The 17327-nt window shown below is 53.4% G+C and overlaps 3 protein-coding genes across 9 annotated transcripts; 2 read left to right on the forward strand and 1 right to left on the reverse strand.

The window, feature by feature from the left end:
• Positions 1-56: 56 nt before the first annotated feature.
• On the forward strand, positions 57-3935 carry TRIP6 (thyroid hormone receptor interactor 6). The gene is made up of 9 exons (XM_074345841.1): positions 57-513; positions 801-928; positions 1020-1145; positions 1437-1823; positions 2147-2240; positions 2354-2523; positions 3002-3180; positions 3418-3538; positions 3665-3935. Exons 1-9 carry the CDS (start codon positions 405-407, stop codon positions 3794-3796), a joined length of 1446 nt encoding a protein of 481 aa, XP_074201942.1. The 5' UTR covers positions 57-404; the 3' UTR covers positions 3797-3935.
• A 521-nt stretch (positions 3936-4456) lies between these two features.
• SRRT (serrate, RNA effector molecule) lies at positions 4457-16149 on the forward strand. Of its 7 annotated transcripts, none has more exons than XM_074345835.1 (20): positions 4457-5081; positions 5301-5440; positions 8645-8773; positions 9035-9181; positions 9428-9616; positions 11430-11599; positions 11693-11877; positions 12092-12190; positions 12273-12390; positions 12587-12741; positions 13072-13133; positions 13250-13328; positions 13627-13815; positions 14164-14337; positions 14432-14585; positions 14768-14961; positions 15152-15308; positions 15521-15610; positions 15729-15855; positions 15956-16149. In XM_074345835.1, the coding sequence occupies exons 2-20, from the start codon at positions 5319-5321 to the stop codon at positions 16029-16031; spliced, it is 2616 nt and encodes an 871-aa protein (XP_074201936.1). In that variant the 5' UTR covers positions 4457-5081; positions 5301-5318; the 3' UTR covers positions 16032-16149. The 7 variants fall into 7 exon arrangements, with proteins under 7 accessions (XP_074201936.1, XP_074201931.1, XP_074201932.1 ...); XM_074345830.1 differs by having other exon boundaries at positions 4458-5081; positions 9404-9616; positions 15509-15610; XM_074345831.1 differs by having other exon boundaries at positions 4459-5081; positions 9404-9616; positions 12584-12741.
• UFSP1 (UFM1 specific peptidase 1) lies at positions 13050-16918 on the reverse strand. Its single transcript, XM_010953386.3, has 2 exons — positions 15938-16918; positions 13050-13958 (listed from the first exon to the last, which is right to left on the reverse strand). Exon 1 carries the CDS (start codon positions 16770-16772, stop codon positions 16344-16346), a length of 429 nt encoding a protein of 142 aa, XP_010951688.1. The 5' UTR covers positions 16773-16918; the 3' UTR covers positions 13050-13958; positions 15938-16343.
• Positions 16919-17327: the final 409 nt, after the last annotated feature.

The raw sequence follows: 17327 nt of genomic DNA on the forward strand, positions 1-17327 counted from the left end.
GTATGGGGGATGGGGAAAGAGGGGCTCGGGAGCTTCCCAGTGGCGAGGGGGCCAAGTGCCGGACTTGGGGCGCTGGGCCTGGTGGCGGCTCGTGGAAACGGGCTGCTCGCAGCCCCCTAGACGCAGGCGCCCGCGGAAAGCCCTCCTGGCTCACAGAAGGGGGCCGACTCGGGGAGGGACTGCACTTTAGGGCCTAGGGGCCACGTGACCCTCCCCCAGGAATGCAGTGACGTCACCGGGGGCGTGGCCGTCCCCAAAATTGGGGAGGAAGGGGAAAAAAAAAGCCAGAAAAAGTTTCTTTCCTGGAGTCCCAAGTGAGGTGTGGGACGGAAGAAGGGGTCCAAGTCAGAGGCCCGGGGCTCCGTGGGGCCCTGACCGCTGTCTGGAGTCCCCCGATCTAGGCCATGTCCGGGCCCACCTGGCTTCCCCCGAAGCAGCCGGAGCCCGCCAGAGCCCCTCAGGGGAGAGCGCTCCCTCGAGGCGCCTCGGGGCCGCCGCCAGCCCACGGAGCAGGTAAGGCAGCCCCAGCGCCGCCGAGGAGGCCATCGGGGCACCAGCGCTCACCTCTGCCCGGCGGCGGCTTTTGCCTCCCGCTGAGCCCACCCGTACCGCCGCTTCCCCAAGCCCTGAAACCCGCAGCCCCTGCCCTCTGGCAGCCCTCCCTGCCCCCTGCCCCGTTCTCCGACCCCAAGTGCGGGGGGGGAGGGGGGAGGGGAGAAGAGGGACCCAAGACGGCGGCCTCCACAAGTGTCACTCTCTTCTTCCCATCCCCACCTTTGCTCTCTCTTCCCTCACCCCAGCACTCCAGCCCCACCCCAGGGTCAATTTTTGCCCTCTCCCATCTGAGCAGTGTTACCAGGCCCCTGGGGGACCGGAGGATCGGGGGCTGGCCTGGGTGGGGTGCCATGGAGCACCCCAGCGCTCACAGGTGAGCACTGAGATTGGGGGCGGGGTGGGAACTTGGGACAGGAGAGGAGGCCAGGTGATTTGCATTCTCCCTGCTTTTGCTCCATCCCCAGGGACCACCCCCAGACAGGGGGGGCTTGCGCCCAGGGAGTCTGGATGCTGAGATTGATTCCCTGACCAGCATGCTGGCCGAGTTGGACGGGAGTCGTGGTCATGCCCCACGGCGGCCTGACCGGCAGGTGACTCCCCTGTCTTGCCTCTGTCCCTTCAGTCCTTGTCCCCTGCCCCTCCCCTCCAGCCTGGTCCCTGCTCTGGATTCTCAGCCCCCCTCCCCCTCTGTGTGAGTGATGCACACACCAGCGTGGAGGGAGCCAGGCCACCAAAACTTACTAGGTTGTCAGTCGCCTGGGGTCGGGTCCTTGTCAAAACCAGTGCTAACCCGGGTGCCACACATATGGGGTAGGGGGTTCCACAGATGTGTGGCATGGAATGTGCCCAGTTCACTCCTTCTGGTCTGCGTTTCTCCCCAGGCTTATGAGTCCCTTCAGCCCCCTGCCTATCGCTCAGGCTCAGGCTCCCTGAAGCCCAACGGAGGGGGTGTTCCTCCCCCACCGCTCCCAGTGTCCCCCTATGGGGGCCCTACTCCAGCCTCCTATGCTACGGCCAGCACCCCCGCCGGCCCTGCCTTCCCTGTGCAAGTGAAGGTGGCACAACCAGTGAGAGGCTGTGGCCCCCCCAGGCGGGGGGCCTCTCAGGCCCCTGGGCCCCCTCCGGGCCCCCACTTTCCTGTCCCAGGCCGAGGTGAAGTCTGGGGGGCTGGCTATCGGAGCCACCGTGAGCCAGGGCCAGCGGGTAAAGAGGAGGCTGCTGGGGCCTCCAACCCTGCAGCAGGAAGAGGAAGCGGGTATGGGACCCCGGTAAGCCCCGGGCACTGGGATTTGGGGTCCTCAAAGACAACGGGATGCGGACTGGGTGGCGTGAGGGTGGTATTTGATGTCCTGGTTGTCAGAAGTCTGAGGTGTGGGAGCTCTGGACCCCCGGGGGGTGTTGGGCAGGTCTGGAAATAAAGGAAGGAGGGGATAGATCTGCATACTGGCTTCTAGAAGGGCACCTCTGGCCCCTGGGCTGAGATGTTCTCAGATGAGCTTTTTGGGTGGAATTGCCTAGTCACCCTCAGTGACCTTCAGTGACAGTATTGGGAGCTAGAGGTAGGGCCGAACCCTTGATTCTCACTTCCCAGGTTCCCCTGAGCCAGCCTCCCGAGGAGGAACTTGAGAGGTTGACTAAGAAGCTGGTACATGACATGAACCACCCGCCCAGTGGGGAATACTTCGGTGAGCTGACCCTAGGTGGAGCAGGAAAGGGGAGGTGGGGCTGGAGAGTCAGATGAACAGAGGGTCCGGCTTCCAAGCCTGTGCAGATTGACCCTGTTCCTCTTCAACCCCAGGCCGGTGTGGTGGCTGTGGAGAAGATGTGGTTGGGGATGGGGCTGGGGTTGTAGCCCTGGACCGTGTCTTTCACGTTGGCTGCTTTGTGTGTTCCACGTGCCGGGCCCAGCTCCGGGGCCAACATTTCTACGCCGTGGAGAGGAGGGCTTATTGTGAGAGCTGCTATGTGGTGAGTGGTTGGGGCTGGGCGGGGGTGGGGGTGAGGGGGGCTGGAGTCAGCAGCAGGAGACAGGGGCCTTCCAACCAAGGTGGGAACTAGATGTCCAAGCCCCAGAGAGGAACAGGGTTTGAGGCTGGGGGACTGAAACTGGTATGTAAGAAGGGAGGAATGAAGTAAGTAGCTATATCCTGGCTGCTGGAGGGGAAAGACAATATCCTCTTACAAGTATGAGGCATTTATTTTAGATTTAAGGGAATGTGCTAAATTCCCACAATTGCCCTGTAAGGCAGATACTACTACTGAAGGAAACTGAAGCTCAGAAAGGTTAAATAGCTTGTCTAGGAAGCTGCCATGCTGGGACTTGTACTCAGATCTGTTCAAGGCCACCTTTCACTGCATCACATGCAGTGGGCTACCTAAACAGGATGCCAGTCAGGGCTGCATGGGTCTCCCCAGCCCCTGACCTTCCTGCCCTCCTTCCCAACAGGCCACCCTTGAGAAGTGCTCCACGTGCTCCCAGCCCATCCTGGACCGGATTCTGCGGGCTATGGGGAAGGCCTACCATCCTGGCTGCTTCACCTGTGTGGTGTGCCACCGCGGTCTTGATGGCATCCCTTTCACTGTGGATGCCACCAGCCAGATCCACTGCATTGAGGACTTCCACAGGTCAGCCGGGTTCCCAACCTTTGTCTCAGGATATCTGGCCTGGCCTTTCCCATCTTCCTTATTTCTCCTTTATGTCCGAGTACCAGCCTCTCTTGTTTCTTATCATCTTCCCCTAAGATCCAGGACCATACCTCTGGCCACTTCTGTGCCCTCCTGCATTCCACCTTCTCTGGGCTCTTTTGTTAGTCTCCTCCAGCCCTGGGGCTTGACAGCATCCTTGGTTCCCTTCTCCCCCAGGAAGTTTGCCCCTCGATGCTCAGTGTGTGGTGGAGCCATCATGCCTGAGCCAGGTCAGGAGGAGACTGTGAGAATCGTTGCTCTGGATCGCAGCTTTCACATTGGCTGTTACAAATGCGAGGTCAGGGGACCTGGATAAGGGGAAACAGGGTTATTGGGGTCTGGGGTGCTGGGTATGTTAGACCACAAGGGAGAAGGAACTCAGGGGTCAAGGCCTGATGGAAAGCTGTTGCTTCTTTCTGAACAGGAGTGTGGGCTGCTGCTCTCCTCTGAGGGTGAGTGTCAGGGCTGCTACCCGCTGGATGGGCACATCTTATGCAAGGCTTGCAGTGCCTGGCGCATCCAGGAGCTCTCGGCCACCGTCACCACCGACTGCTGAGTCTCCCCAGAAGCATGTGCCGTGTTCTCCCTTCTCATCAACCACCCTCCCTGACATCTACCTTTATAACTTTGTCACCAAATGCTGTCTCCTCTTCCTCCAATCGTGAAATAATAATCCCTCAAGAGTTGACAAAACACTTTTAAGCGTGTTGTCTCATCTGATTCTCATAGCAGCCCAACAGGAGCCTGATTGTTGTGACTGCTTTTATAGCTGAGAAGTGGTTTCCTCAGATTGCATTCTTCCAAAGTGGCAGAACCAAGATCAGAAGGGCCAATTTTTTGCACCTCCACTATGCACTCTTTTTAATATAGTTTCCTGTAAAAATACTCTTCCTCTCAGTGCTGGGAGCCAGACAGGCAGCATTTCCTATCCTTAAGTCCTCACACTCAACTCACTGAACAAGGACTTGGTGTTATCCCCAGTGTGGTGAATTTTTCTCTGGGGCAAGCCAGATTCTGCTTGGTGGTCAGGCCCTCAACCTACAATCAATCTCATCAAGGTACTGGTTGGCGTTTGCCAGTTTTGCTTAAAGATAGGGTGCCTTTCTGGAAGAAGAGCAGGAACAGTGGGTTTTGCTGGTAGCACGTACTGAGGCACAAATACAGGCTGGTTCTCTGGTGGGAGCACAGAATGGTGGTAAATGTTTTAAAATGGTTGCTGTATTCCACTAAACGCCCGTACTACCTAAGCGACTGCCCTGCGCTAGGAGAGGGGGGAGCCACTCCCGATGAGATCAGGAGACTCCCCGACCAAAGTGAGGGGCAAGGCGGCTAGACGCGAACTGACTCAGATCCTAGACACATCCGGGGAAGTGCGACCTTCGACGTCCGACCTCGGCGGGAAGAAACTCTCCCCGCTCACAGAGCTGCAGCGCTCTCCCAAGGCCATGTTTGGTCCGTCTCGGCGTCCGTAGTTCCTCTCGCCTGCGAAGTTCCCGCCCCGGAAAGCGCGCGAGACGTCCGGGGCCCCGCCCCTTCCCATCGTTCCCCGAATCTCCCAGCCATTCCGTCTTTGGTTTGGTTGCAGTTCAAGCGCAGCTGGGTATAGTTTTGTGTTTCGAGGCGCTGTTCTGCGGTTGACGCAGGCGCAGCTCGAGCGCGCGCGCCGACCGCCCATCCTCGCTGTCCCACTTTCTTCGGGTCTTCTCGGCCCTGTTGAGAGCCTCGCGTCTGTCTCACGCTCCTCGCCGTCCTCGTCGCGCGCCCGAGGCAAGAGGCGGGCCCAGGTCGCCCGGAGAACCTGCTGGCCAGAGCGCGAGACTAACGGCCGCTATCGCTCCCAGGTGGGGGAGGGGAGAGGCCTGGAGAACCAGGGGTTGGGGGCCCGCGGGGGAGGGTGGAGCGTCGCAGTCCTCCTTGCTGCCCGGGACGTGGGTTTAGGATGGCGGGCATAGCGGAAGGCAGGCCTTTGCTGAGGGAGGCGGGCGTGCTGCTTCAGAGGAGCGATTCTTTGCTTTGGTCGTCATTGTTCCACACCCTGACCTTCCGTGTCTGGGCTCCAGGCCCCCTCAGACCGCGCCATGGGTGACAGTGACGATGAGTATGATCGAAGGCGCAGGGACAAGTTTAGAAGAGAGCGCAGCGACTATGACCGTTCCCGAGAAAGAGATGAAAGACGTCGAGGGGACGATTGGAATGACCGGTAAGACGCTACTTTTCCTTGATTTTGTCCGCTTGTCTTATTTTGCACTCCACTCTGATTACATTTCCCTTAAGATTTTATTAGGGCGAACCATGTGAAATCGTTCATACTCGACCATTTCATGTGGTTCAACCTATTTGCTCATTGCTATGGCTTGATTTTTGAAATGTCCAGAAGATTGAAGCAATAGTGGTAAGAGTTTGAGTATGAAAAAGCATTATTTGTTCATGTACTTAAGCTGCGTGCATTTTATTGTTTGTGAATTATACCTAAACAGATAGATTTAAAGAAAGTAATATTACAGAGTAGATTTGGTTGGAGAGGTTGTCAGACCAGTGCCCTGGCAGGATGTAATTAAGTTTCTTGTAGTTGTTTAGCCTAAAATCAGAAAGAATTCTTTGAGCAGTGGTGGTTGGGTTAATTGATTAGGCTTGACTCAGCTAGTGATTAGTTTTCTGGGATGTTCTTGAGTTAATTATAGTTAAGGTTTTTCCCTTAAGAAACAGCTGATGTTTTAAATAGTCAAAATAAGCCCGACTGTGGCTGACTCTTTAAGGGACATCGCAAATATCTAATCAGTGAGCTGATGGCAAGGTTTGATTTGGAGACAGATTACCAGGAAAAAAGAGTTTGAGGTGACTTATTGTGGTAGCATTTATTCATTCAATATCATTTTGAAGAATGAGTTTAGTAAGTCATTCAGTCTTTCCGTGTATCTCTTCACTGCGGAGACTTTATAGGGCACTTTGTTTTCCTTAGTATTGTCTAAGAAAGAAGAAAGCCAAAGGTGTTCATCTGAATTCTGAAGATGGATAAGGTGTAGTTATTGCCCTTAAGGAGTTTACAGTCTGGGGCTTGGAGTAGGGGCCAAAATGGCCTTGGGAATATGCTGCAAATGAACGTATATGAAAGATCACCATAGAGATGTGAAACGTTGAGGGAACAGATCTTCTGAGGGAGGGGAGAAGTGGTGGAGGTGGCGCAGGGGAGAGCTACAGAAAAGGGACACTTAGCAAGACTTGGAAATACAAGTGGGAATTACCCAGACATTGGTGGAGTGTACAACTTGGAGATGGGGACATAAAGTTGTGTGCAGAAAAGAGCACGTGTTCTAGTTTCTTCAGAGTATTTGTTCTCAAAATGTCATCCGCAGACCCTAAGGAGGCTGTGAGCTCACAATTATTTGTGTAGTAATGCTAAGATAGTATTGTTGTTTTCACCATATTGACATTTGGTGCTATAGCAATGGCAGGTAAACCTGCTGGTGCCTTAGCACAAATCAGGGCAGTGGCACCAAAGAGTTGAAAACAAAAAACAAAAACAAAGAGTCAGTTTCACTTAATGTCCTTGAGGAAGCAATAAAATTTTAAATCTTATTAAATTGGATTGTTGACTATTTTTTAGTACACATGATGCACAGGAAGTATGCGTAAAGCATTTCTGGGTATAGGATAGTGGTTATCTTGAGGAAGAACTTTTGTGAGATTGAGTTGTGAGTTAAACTAACAGGTCCTTTTCTCTGCCCCCGACCCCCTTGTTGGGGTGCCATTTTTACCCGAATGAAAGGCTATCAAACAGTGCTTATTAATATTTGGGTATTTGGCAGATATTTTCTTGAACACAAGCTAAGAGAACTTGTTACTACTTCGAAGAACGTTGTCAGTTTTGTTGCAGGTGAGGAAGTGGAACTTGCCAGTGAAAACTAAAATTTTGAAAACTTGTGTCTGCCAGTGTTAGTTTGACAGCTTCCCATTAAAGACTTTCTGGTGAGATGGGCAGTGATACTCATGATGATGACACTTTGATACTGTGTAATGAGATGTGTCAAGATCCACTGAAAGAGCCAGGTAGAACAATGAATTTTAATGTAGCAGAGTACGAAATGTTCATTAATTTAGTTTTTAGATTCAACATTGCAACTAGCCTTTAAGAAACTATCTCTTGCTAAATTTTGGGTAATAAAGAATATCCCCAGTTATCTGAAAAAGCTATTAAAATCTTCCTGTTTTCCAACTGCACATCAGTGTGAGGCCAGCTTTTCTGCATATTTTTCAACTAAACAACTCGTAACAGGCTGAATAGAGAAGCAAATACTATGAGAATCCAGCTGTTTCTATTAAGCCAGCTTTGAAAAGATTTGTAAATGAAAAACCGTGTAACTTTTCTCACTAAAATTTTTTTTTGGAAAATAGCCATTTTTAAATAAAAGTATATAATTTGTGTTACTGTGTAACTTCAATGTTATTTGGTATTTTTGGTTCAATTTTTGAATAGTTGAGTGAATAGATACAACCTACATAAGCAAAAGCTTGTTAATCTTCAAAAGTTTTTAAAACTTTTTAAAACCACCAGGTGACAACAGAGGATTTTCTTTTTTATTTTGTTAAGATGGGGATGGGTCAGCTGGTGATTGGTAGAGAGCCTGGAATGAGCCTGGAACCAAGGTTTTGAACAGTGCTATGGACTGGCATTTAAGCAGGGGCATGGTGTGATTGGATTTGTATTTGAGAAGGATCACTTTGACCTTAGAGAGACCAGAGGCAGGGAAACCAGACCAAGACTTCACTTAAAGGCAAAATGTCCAGGACCAGGGCACATGGACCAGGGCAGAGTTTGTGGGGATGGCAAAGAAAAGGACAGCTTTTTTTTCTTCTTTTCTTTAAATGGAGGTACCGGGGATTGAACCCAGGACCTCCTGCATGCTAAGCACGTGCTCTACCACTGAGCTACACCTCCCCCTGAGAAGGACAGCTTTGATAGGCCTTGAGGCAGAGGATTAACAAGTCAGTTACAAATAATGGTGAGTGTGATACTTGATAACTAGATACCTGGTAATGTGTTGATGCAGCTGAGAGTGGGAAACAGGACTGGGAAGCAAATTTGGGCCCACGTGATATAATTAACAGGTGCAGTTCTGACATGTTGAATTTGAGGTGAAAATGGCTGTTTAGGAGGGGACTGGTAATGTTGGTCTGGAACTCAGGAAAAAGGCCAGGCTGGAAGAAGAATTGTGAGCCATCAGTTTGTGGGTAATGCCTAAAGTTATGGAAGGAGATGAGAGCCTTTTTCTGTTTAGAGGCTAGTTGTATAATTTCGGGCTTTTAGTCTGGTTTCTTAGAGATAGGTTGGGAAGGGCCTATCCAGGAGTGTGACCGTGGGATAACCAACCATGTCTTATTTACCGTTACTTGTTTTGATCTCCAGAGAGTGGGACCGCGGCCGGGAGCGTCGCAGCCGGGGCGAATATCGTGATTACGATAGGAATCGGCGAGAGCGCTTCTCTCCTCCCCGCCACGAGCTCAGCCCCCCGCAGAAGCGCATGAGGCGAGACTGGTGAGACGGCAACAGTTGCTCTGTCTTCTCTCCTTAGCCTCTGTCCTACCTGGGCCTCAGCTATCTACCCTTACTTCTGCTGAGAACTGTCTTTGTCATTTCCTTTTCTCAAACTTCCCATAAACCCACCCTTATTTAATCCCTTTAAATCCTTGGTGAGAGACCATACTCCATCTGTGCCCCTCCTTCTGTTCCATCCTCCTTTGTGCTCTGGAGAGGTGATTCCCTTCTCTGTCTGACTTTTGTGTCCCCCACCCTCAGGGATGAGCACAGCTCTGACCCATACCACAGTGGCTATGAGATGCCCTATGCTGGGGGGGGTGGGGGCCCAACTTATGGCCCCCCTCAGCCCTGGGGCCACCCAGACGTCCACATCATGCAGCATCATGTTCTGCCTATCCAGGCCAGGTAAAGACCTGGGGTTCTCGGGAGAAGGGAGTCAGTAGGCTCGGGGGATGGATTGGGGTTGCTGAAGACCATGGCTAGAGCCAGGAAGTGGCTTAGGCACTCAGAGGAGTGCTTGTGGGGGTGGTAGCAGTCAGTGTCTGGGGTGGTGTCTGGTGGGCAAAGGAAGGGGGCAGCTGGCTACCTTGGCCCCCCATCCCCCCACCCTCTTCCCCCACAACCAAGACTTCCTGACCGGGCCCCCCCCAGGCTGGGCAGCATCGCAGAGATTGACTTGGGTGTGCCACCACCCGTGATGAAGACCTTCAAGGAGTTTCTCCTGTCATTGGATGACTCTGTGGATGAGACAGAGGCAGTTAAGCGCTATAACGACTATAAGCTGGATTTTCGAAGGCAGCAGATGCAGGATTTCTTCCTGGCTCATAAAGATGAGGAGTGGTGAGTGCCCCTTACTCTCCTGCTGTCTTTTCCCTGGCATGTTTCCCCTGGCCCCGCCAGTGGAGCCTGCAGCCCTGTCCTCTTCCCATTTTCCCCAATCCAGAACTTCCTGGGGGTGGGGGAGGGAAGTACAATAGCACTGGCTGATGGGTTCTCCTCCTCACTTCCATGTCCGCCACGGCCCCCACCCCGTCTCCCTTCCCCACTGTCCTCAGTGAGTGAGACACCTCCAGGCAGTTGGCCAGAGCCACCTGTTCCCTTGGGGCAGCAGACAGACTGCTTCCCACTTGCTGGTATTGGGTCATTGTCATCCCTGATCGCCGGGACCCTGTGTGGCTGTGGCATCCTCCCAAAAGCAACGAGTGAATCCAGACAAGAAAAGCAAAGATCTCAGGGTCGTTTGACAGAAAAAGAATTTTAATTTTTTTCCTTTTGTGGATGTTTTAATTTTAATCAACCATCTTTTCCCCCCTTCCTGCTCCTCCTCCTCCTCATCCTCTTTCTGCTCCTCCTCCTTGAAAAGAGCCAGAACTGGGAACTACACCCGCTCATCGACGGAGCTCGGAGCAAACCCACCTCCACCCCCACCATACCCAGCCCATACATGAGCCCCTTGGGCTGACCGCGCTGCCCGGCCAGGCAGACAGGCAGGGCACTGCTGTGCACAATGCAGCGGTTTAGCTGAATGTGATTGCTTAGGCAGTTAGTCAGTCAGGGCCCCCACCGCGGAGTCCCGCGGGGGTGGGGCATCCGGGCCGGGACACCCCAGCCAGGAGCCAGCCGGTGGCCCACCAGCCAGCATGGGCCCTGGGCGCGGCTAGTTAAATCTTGAGCTCTGTTTGACCAAGCGGCCAAGGTAAAGATCCTGGAGGTGATGCCTGCGGCTTTCCTTTCCTCTTATGCTCAACTTGTGGTTCTGTTCTGTCATTGTCCCCTCTTCTCTGTGTCTTGTCTCACCCCCTCATATACCTTTCATTCTTTCTATGTACCTGTTCTTGCTCCTGCCTAACACTTTTTGCTGCTTTTTTCCCCCCCTCCAGTTTCCATTTGGTCTTTAGTTTTCCCCATTTGTTTTTGATTTCTGGGACTTTCTCACACTTTCCCCCTTTTTCCCATATCCTAATTTCTTCTTCCCCCACACCTTAAGTGTTTTCTTTTTCATGCTCTACCCATAATTCTCCACCCCTGTCCTCTTTCCATCCCTGTGGGCAGTAACTGAGTTATAAGGGCACTTCAGTTTCTCCCTTTGGTCTTTCCCTGTCCCTTCACCATCTGCTTATCTTCCCAAGGGGGGAGAAAGGTATTCTGCCTTTTTTTGGTTTTTCCTTTCTGGTGATTTCAGGTTTCCCTTGTCTTCCACCTAGGGGTGGAGGGAGCTGGTGGGAGCAATCTTTTTAATGACTAGTTTGGGGTTGGTAAGGAGAGGGGGGTTCTTTGGGGCTTACTATTTCCTTAGCATTCCTCTCGGAAGCTTTGGGAAACTATGCTTTTTAAAATTTGTGTTTCCCAGGCACTTAGGGCAATCAGTTTGCCTCTCTACCTCTGGCTCCCCCTGTAGTCATGCTCTTCCCAAATCCAGAGCTCTTAGTTCCTGGTTCCCCCCCAGATCTTCTCAGAGCATAACTTCTGGTTCTCTTGGGGGGGGGATTGGGTGGTTCTAGTGTACCCCTCTTTCCCTAATCTCTGCTTTTATGATCTTTTGTGGGTGTGAGAGGATGGGGGCTATGCCCTAACTTTCCTGGGCCCCCTCCCCATGTCCTGGCCCTGGCCTCCAGTGACTGTTTGGTCTCTTCCCTCCTCCCTTCCTTCCAAGGTTTCGGTCTAAGTACCACCCAGATGAGGTGGGGAAGCGACGGCAGGAGGCCCGGGGGGCCCTGCAAAACCGACTAAGAGTATTCTTGTCCCTCATGGAGAGTGGCTGGTTTGATAATCTTCTGCTGGACATAGACAAAGCTGATGCCATTGTCAAGATGCTGGATGCAGGTATATGGGTTGGGAGGGGTGGGGCCGTCTTGTGACCAAGGTCTTGGTTGGAAATGGAAGTAGACTGACAGCCTCTGCTCCCTTTGTTGGTAGCTGTGATTAAGATGGAAGGAGGTACAGAGAATGATCTACGTATCCTGGAGCAGGAGGAGGAGGAGGAACAGGCAGGAAAGCCTGGGGAGCCCAGCAAGAAAGAGGAAGGTCGGGCTGGACCAGCCCTGGGGGATGGAGAGCGCAAGGCCAATGATAAGGATGACAAGAAAGAAGACGGCAAACAGGTCTGAGTGCTGGGGCCTCTGGGTGCTGCCTGTGAGGCCTGGGGAGGAGGGTGGAGCTGCTTTAGTGGTGGGTCCAAATGAGCTGGAACTCTAGAGGGTTGAGTATTGAGTAGGGGAGAGGAACTGGTGGGCTCAGCTGTGGAGGGTGGGCAGGGCCCTCTGGTAAAGGCTGAAGGGGAGACTGACATCCCTGGTGATTTGTCTTTACCTGTAGGTTGAAAATGACAGCTCCAGTGATGACAAAACTAAGAAATCCGAGGGTGACGGGGACAAGGAAGAGAAAAAAGAAGACTCTGAGAAAGATGCCAAAAAGGTAGGGTCTCCCCTTGCACAGGGTCAGCATCAGTGTTAGTTCCTGGTACCTAACTCCCCTTCTCTTGCCGTGGCTCTCACAGAGCAGCAAGAAGCGGAATAGGAAGCACAGTGGTGACGACAGCTTTGACGAAGGCAGTGTGTCCGAGTCGGAGTCGGAATCCGAGAGCGGCCAGGCCGAGGAGGAGAAGGAAGAGGCTGGTAGGTTTTATTTTCTCTGCTTGTAGTCTGGTCTCTTCCTACTGAACAAGGGTGGGACAGGTGAGAGGCTGGTGAAATTGATGGGAGGGGGGCTTTTGGGAGAGACTGGTGGGGGGTAGGTCTGACAGCTTCTCTATCCTCCTCTCATCAATTAACAATCAGTTTTCACTAATTCCTACCACTTCCTGCATAGAAGAAGCACTCAAGGAAAAGGAGAAGCCTAAGGAAGAAGAAAGGGAGAAGCCTAAGGACACTCCTGGGCTGGAATGTAAACCCCGACCTCTGCATAAGACTTGCTCTCTCTTCATGCGCAACATCGCACCCAACATCTCCCGGGCTGAGATAATTTCTGTGAGTGGGGAAAATGGTGTCGGAGGCGGGGAAGACACCTATGCTCCATTCCTTTGAGTGGGGTGGCAGGGAGAAGATAATCTGGCACTGCTTTTATATACATCCTTATTTCTCTAATAGGGCGGCCCCCTTCCCATGGGCTCATGCCCTTCGAGGGCTGGCCCTGACTGCACTGTTAGCTTTCAAGTGCTATTATTCTTAAGCCCTTTATTTTTTCTTATTCCAAGGAAAGATTAAAAGGCAGTTCTCTAGGGTTCTGAGGACATGGGGATTGGAGGAAGAAGTGAACCCTTGAGTCACTTAGTGGGGTTTCTGTTTTTCTTTTTCCAGCTCTGTAAAAGATACCCAGGCTTTATGCGTGTAGCACTATCCGAGCCCCAGCCGGAGAGGAGGTGAGGAATGGAGGGAGGTGTGACCCTGGAGACCTTGGGGAAAGGGTACAAGGGAAGATTAGTGGCCCACGTCACCTCCATCCCAGAATTTTGCTGACATTTTCTTTCTTGTTTAGGTTTTTCCGTCGTGGTTGGGTCACCTTTGACCGCAGCGTCAATATCAAGGAGATCTGTTGGAACCTGCAGAATATCCGAGTGAGTGCTGGGAGTGGGGCTGCAGAGGAAGAGGAAGTGGGGCTTTCCATGCTCTGCTTGATCTCTGATTCCTTTGTTCGTTGGTAGCTTCACTTATCTGCCCCTTGTTTCATCCATTTAGTCTGCCCATGCGAATTGTATATAGTTGTCTCTGGGTTCGGCTCTGGGACTGTTGCCGTGAACGAGACACATCTGGTCCCAGTCCTCAGGACGTTGTCTAATCCCTAGCACTGTCAGCAGGGCCAGTCTTTGAGTGGCTCTTCTTGGGCCGGTGCTGGTAAACTTTCTGTTCCTCCAGCTCCGGGAATGTGAGCTGAGTCCTGGCGTGAACAGAGACCTGACCCGCCGCGTCCGCAACATCAACGGTATCACCCAGCACAAGCAGATAGTGCGCAATGACATCAAGCTGGCAGCCAAGCTGATCCATACGCTGGACGACAGGACCCAGCTCTGGGCCTCTGAGCCTGGGACACCTCCTCTGCCAACAGTCAGTGTCTCCTGGTGGAACTTTTTAAGAAGCCGCTGGTACTGCCTCATCTGCCATGGGCACCTCTGGCCCTACTTGATCTGTAGCATTGATCCCTTATACCTGCCCATGTTTTTGCCCCTCTCCTCCTGGGCAGCTTCCAGCTTTGAACAAAACAGATTGGCATTAGTGATTATTTATGGGCTAGGGCAGAACAAATACAAAAATGAAGACAAGTAACAAGGGAAAGGTAACAGGCCAGCTGAGTCCCGAACTCTTTTTGGCCCCATGTTGCCTCTTCAAATGAGGAGGTTCCTAGGCTACCTACCCTGAGGAGTTTTGTCTGCTCCACCTCTCTCGCCCTACCAGAGTCTGCCCTCGCAGAACCCGATCTTAAAGAACATCACTGACTACCTGATTGAGGAAGTGAGTGCTGAGGAGGAGGAGCTGCTGGGGAGCAGTGGGGGGGCCCCTCCTGAGGAGCCTCCTAAGGAAGGAAACCCAGCAGAGATCAACGTGGAGCGGGATGAGAAGCTGATTAAGGTGCTGGGAGAGCAGTGTGGGGTGTGGGAGAGCCTGGCTCCCGGCAGTAAAGGGGCAGGAGTGTGGTGAACTCACGGCTTCTCACTTCTCATAGGTTCTGGACAAACTGCTCCTCTATTTGCGCATTGTGCATTCCCTGGACTATTATAACACGTGCGAGTACCCCAATGAGGATGAAATGCCCAACCGTTGTGGCATCATCCATGTTCGGGGGCCCATGCCGCCCAACCGCATCAGTCATGGAGAAGGTGAGCTCCTGGCCTCCCCACTCCTTGACCCTTCGGTCCCTTTCTCTTAGATGCCTCTGGCCTTCATTCTGCTCTGGTAGATAGCTATGCTGTGCACCTTCTCCTCTAATCTCCTCCTTCTGGCTTGTTCCTTGCTCCTGGCTCCCATCTCCAACCTGCTGTCTGTCTGTTCCAAACCGCAGTGCTAGAGTGGCAGAAGACATTTGAGGAGAAGCTGACTCCCCTGCTGAGCGTGCGGGAATCTCTTTCAGAGGAAGAGGCCCAGAAGATGGGTCGCAAAGACCCTGAGCAGGAAGTGGAAAAGTTTGTGACTTCTAACACCCAGGAACTGGGCAAGGATAAGTGGCTGTGCCCTCTCAGTGGCAAGAAATTCAAGGTCTGGGATGTTAGAGAGTTGTGTTAGCACTGTGGGTGGAGAGGATTGAGCGAGGAAGCCTCCTCAAGGCCTGGGGAGGAACTGCTCATTGGGATTAGAAGGAGGGGAGGTTTATCTTCCAGATTAGGTCTGGAGAGTTAAGGAACCCACATTGCTCACTCTGTTCTGACCCCCTCCTCTTTTCACCCAGGGCCCTGAGTTTGTACGCAAACATATCTTTAACAAACATGCAGAGAAAATTGAGGAAGTGAAGAAGGAAGTGGCATTTTTTAACAACTTTCTCACTGATGCTAAGCGCCCAGCTCTGCCTGAGATCAAGCCAGCTCAGCCACCTGGCCCTGCCCAGAGTAAGATACGATCCATGAGGGTCTGCCACATTCCCTGTCCCTTGGCTGTTCAGACTCCTGGTTCTCTTTAACTTGTCATACCCTGAAAAGTTTCTATCCCAATCTCAGGCCATATTACTAAAAAGCCCGTTGTCATTAGTCATTACCCTGCCTCCCCCCCCCCCCCCCCCCCGCAGTAATTCATGTCCCTGTCTGTGTTGTACTCCCCCCAGGCCTGACCCCGGGACTTCCCTACCCACACCAGACTCCTCAGGGCCTGATGCCCTATGGCCAGCCCCGGCCTCCCATCTTGGGCTATGGAGGTAAGTACAAGAGAGAGTTGGAAGGACTTAGTGATGGTGAGGGGCTGGTAGAAAGAAAACTTAGCTAGGATATAGTTGAGGTCACAGTTGTTCAACTCAACGCTGGTCTTTTTCACAGCTGGCGCTGTTCGCCCTGCGGTCCCCACAGGAGGGCCTCCATACCCCCATGCTCCCTATGGTGCTGGCCGAGGGAACTACGATGCCTTCCGTGGCCAGGGAGGCTATCCTGGGAAACCTCGAAACAGGTGAGAATGGGCTAAGGTGTCTAAGCTTTCTTGTCCTCTTCAAAGTCCCTTTTGGGGGCCCTCAACTCTCACCCCATCTTACCTCTTTCTTATTTCACAGGATGGTCCGTGGAGACCCACGGGCCATTGTGGAATACCGTGACCTGGATGCTCCAGATGATGTGGATTTCTTTTGAGCCATCTACTTTTCCTTATTCTGGGTATCATCTATACTTGTGACTGCCTTGTTCCATCCAGCTTGGAGAATTTTTTGTACGTTCAGCCCTACTGCCAATAAAAGCACTTCCGTAGTGACTCCTGACTTGGTGTATGTATACCTCCCCAAATTCTCCCAAAGATTGGCTGGGGCCATGGTTGGCTGGGCCTTGCCACTTTATTGACACTATAGGTCCCAGGCTCTGCTGGGATTTCCTGGGGGCTCTGCCTTTGAGATGGGGGTAGGTGAGCTTGTATGGAGCTGGAGACGTCTCAGTTCTGGGACCTTAGCCTCAGTCCAGGGCGTGCTGCTGCTTTTCCGAGTTACAAGTGGTCAAGCACAGGTTGTAGAAGGAGTTGGGGTCAAAGGCCATGCTTGCTTCTCGCCAGCCCACCCACCCAGCAGCCTGTAGTTCACTGGGGTTGTTTAGAGCACCCCAGCAGTGAGGGTCCAATACCAGGACATAGGCTTCCGTGCCTGGCCCTAGGCACACTCCCAGCAAGGCCTTGGACTGGGCATCCGCATCCCCTCCAACCATTACAGGCCCCCCACCCCCTGCGAAGTGGGAGTAAAGCCTCTCCAGTTCCCGATGAAGCCCGGCTCCACGGGGCACATGACATAGGCGCCCTTGGGGCCCCCCGAAATAGTCAAGGCAGAGGCTGGCTTCTACGCAGCCGATCCAGCTCCGCGAGCCCTGGAACCCAGGGGGCTTGTCGCCCATGTCCTCCAGAGCCGCCTGCACGGCAGCCAGCCCAGGCACTCCCGCAGGCCGGCCCTCTGGCCACGAGCACAGTGTCTGCAGAGTGCGATAGCCGCAGCCCCAGCCCCGGTCATCCAGGCCGTCGCAGCCGTAGTGGTAGTAGAGGTAGTGGCCGGAGAGGAGGGCAAGGCGAGCCGGGCCGCGGCCGGGCGGAGCCAGGCCCAGGTGGACGTCCTTCAGCGGCTCCAGGGTGATGGGCGGGAGCGGCGGTCGCCGAGCCGGGCAGATACGTTCTCCAGGCGGCGCGGAACGAACTCCAGGGAGACTCCAGGCTCCAGCGCTTCCTCCCAGCCCGGGTCTTGGGCTAGCTTCGGGCAGAACCGGCGCGAGGACTCTGGGGTCGCTCCCGCCGGGCCCCAGGTAGCAAAGTAGCACCCAGCGGCCGAAAAGATCACACACATTCGCGGGGCTCCCACAATGCACCGCCGCGCTCGCGCCGCTGGCCTCACTGCGCAGGCGTGAACTCCACCTCGCAGGGCGGGCCGTCCTCGCCGCCGCGACTGAGGCGATCCAACT

The sequence above is a fragment of the Camelus bactrianus genome, chromosome 18 (genome assembly GCF_048773025.1).
Source record: "Camelus bactrianus isolate YW-2024 breed Bactrian camel chromosome 18, ASM4877302v1, whole genome shotgun sequence".
NCBI lineage: Eukaryota > Metazoa > Chordata > Mammalia > Artiodactyla > Camelidae > Camelus > Camelus bactrianus.

Excerpts from the sequence above, each read along its gene's own strand:
- TRIP6 (XM_074345841.1), top strand. The coding sequence starts at position 405 with ATGTCCGGGCCCACCTGGCTTCCCCCGAAGCAGCCGGAGCCCGCCAGA. Across the intron at positions 514-800 it reads GCCGCCAGCCCACGGAGCAG|CACTCCAGCCCCACCCCAGG; the intron begins GTAAGGCAGCCC and ends CCCTCACCCCAG. Across the intron at positions 929-1,019 it reads GAGCACCCCAGCGCTCACAG|GGACCACCCCCAGACAGGGG; the intron begins GTGAGCACTGAG and ends CTCCATCCCCAG.
- SRRT (XM_074345829.1), top strand. The coding sequence starts at position 5,319 with ATGGGTGACAGTGACGATGAGTATGATCGAAGGCGCAGGGACAAGTTT. Across the intron at positions 15,309-15,508 it reads GCCACCTGGCCCTGCCCAGA|TACTCCCCCCAGGCCTGACC; the intron begins GTAAGATACGAT and ends CTGTCTGTGTTG. Across the intron at positions 15,856-15,955 it reads CCTGGGAAACCTCGAAACAG|GATGGTCCGTGGAGACCCAC; the intron begins GTGAGAATGGGC and ends CTTATTTCACAG.
- UFSP1 (XM_010953386.3), bottom strand. The coding sequence starts at position 16,772 with ATGGGCGACAAGCCCCCTGGGTTCCAGGGCTCGCGGAGCTGGATCGGC.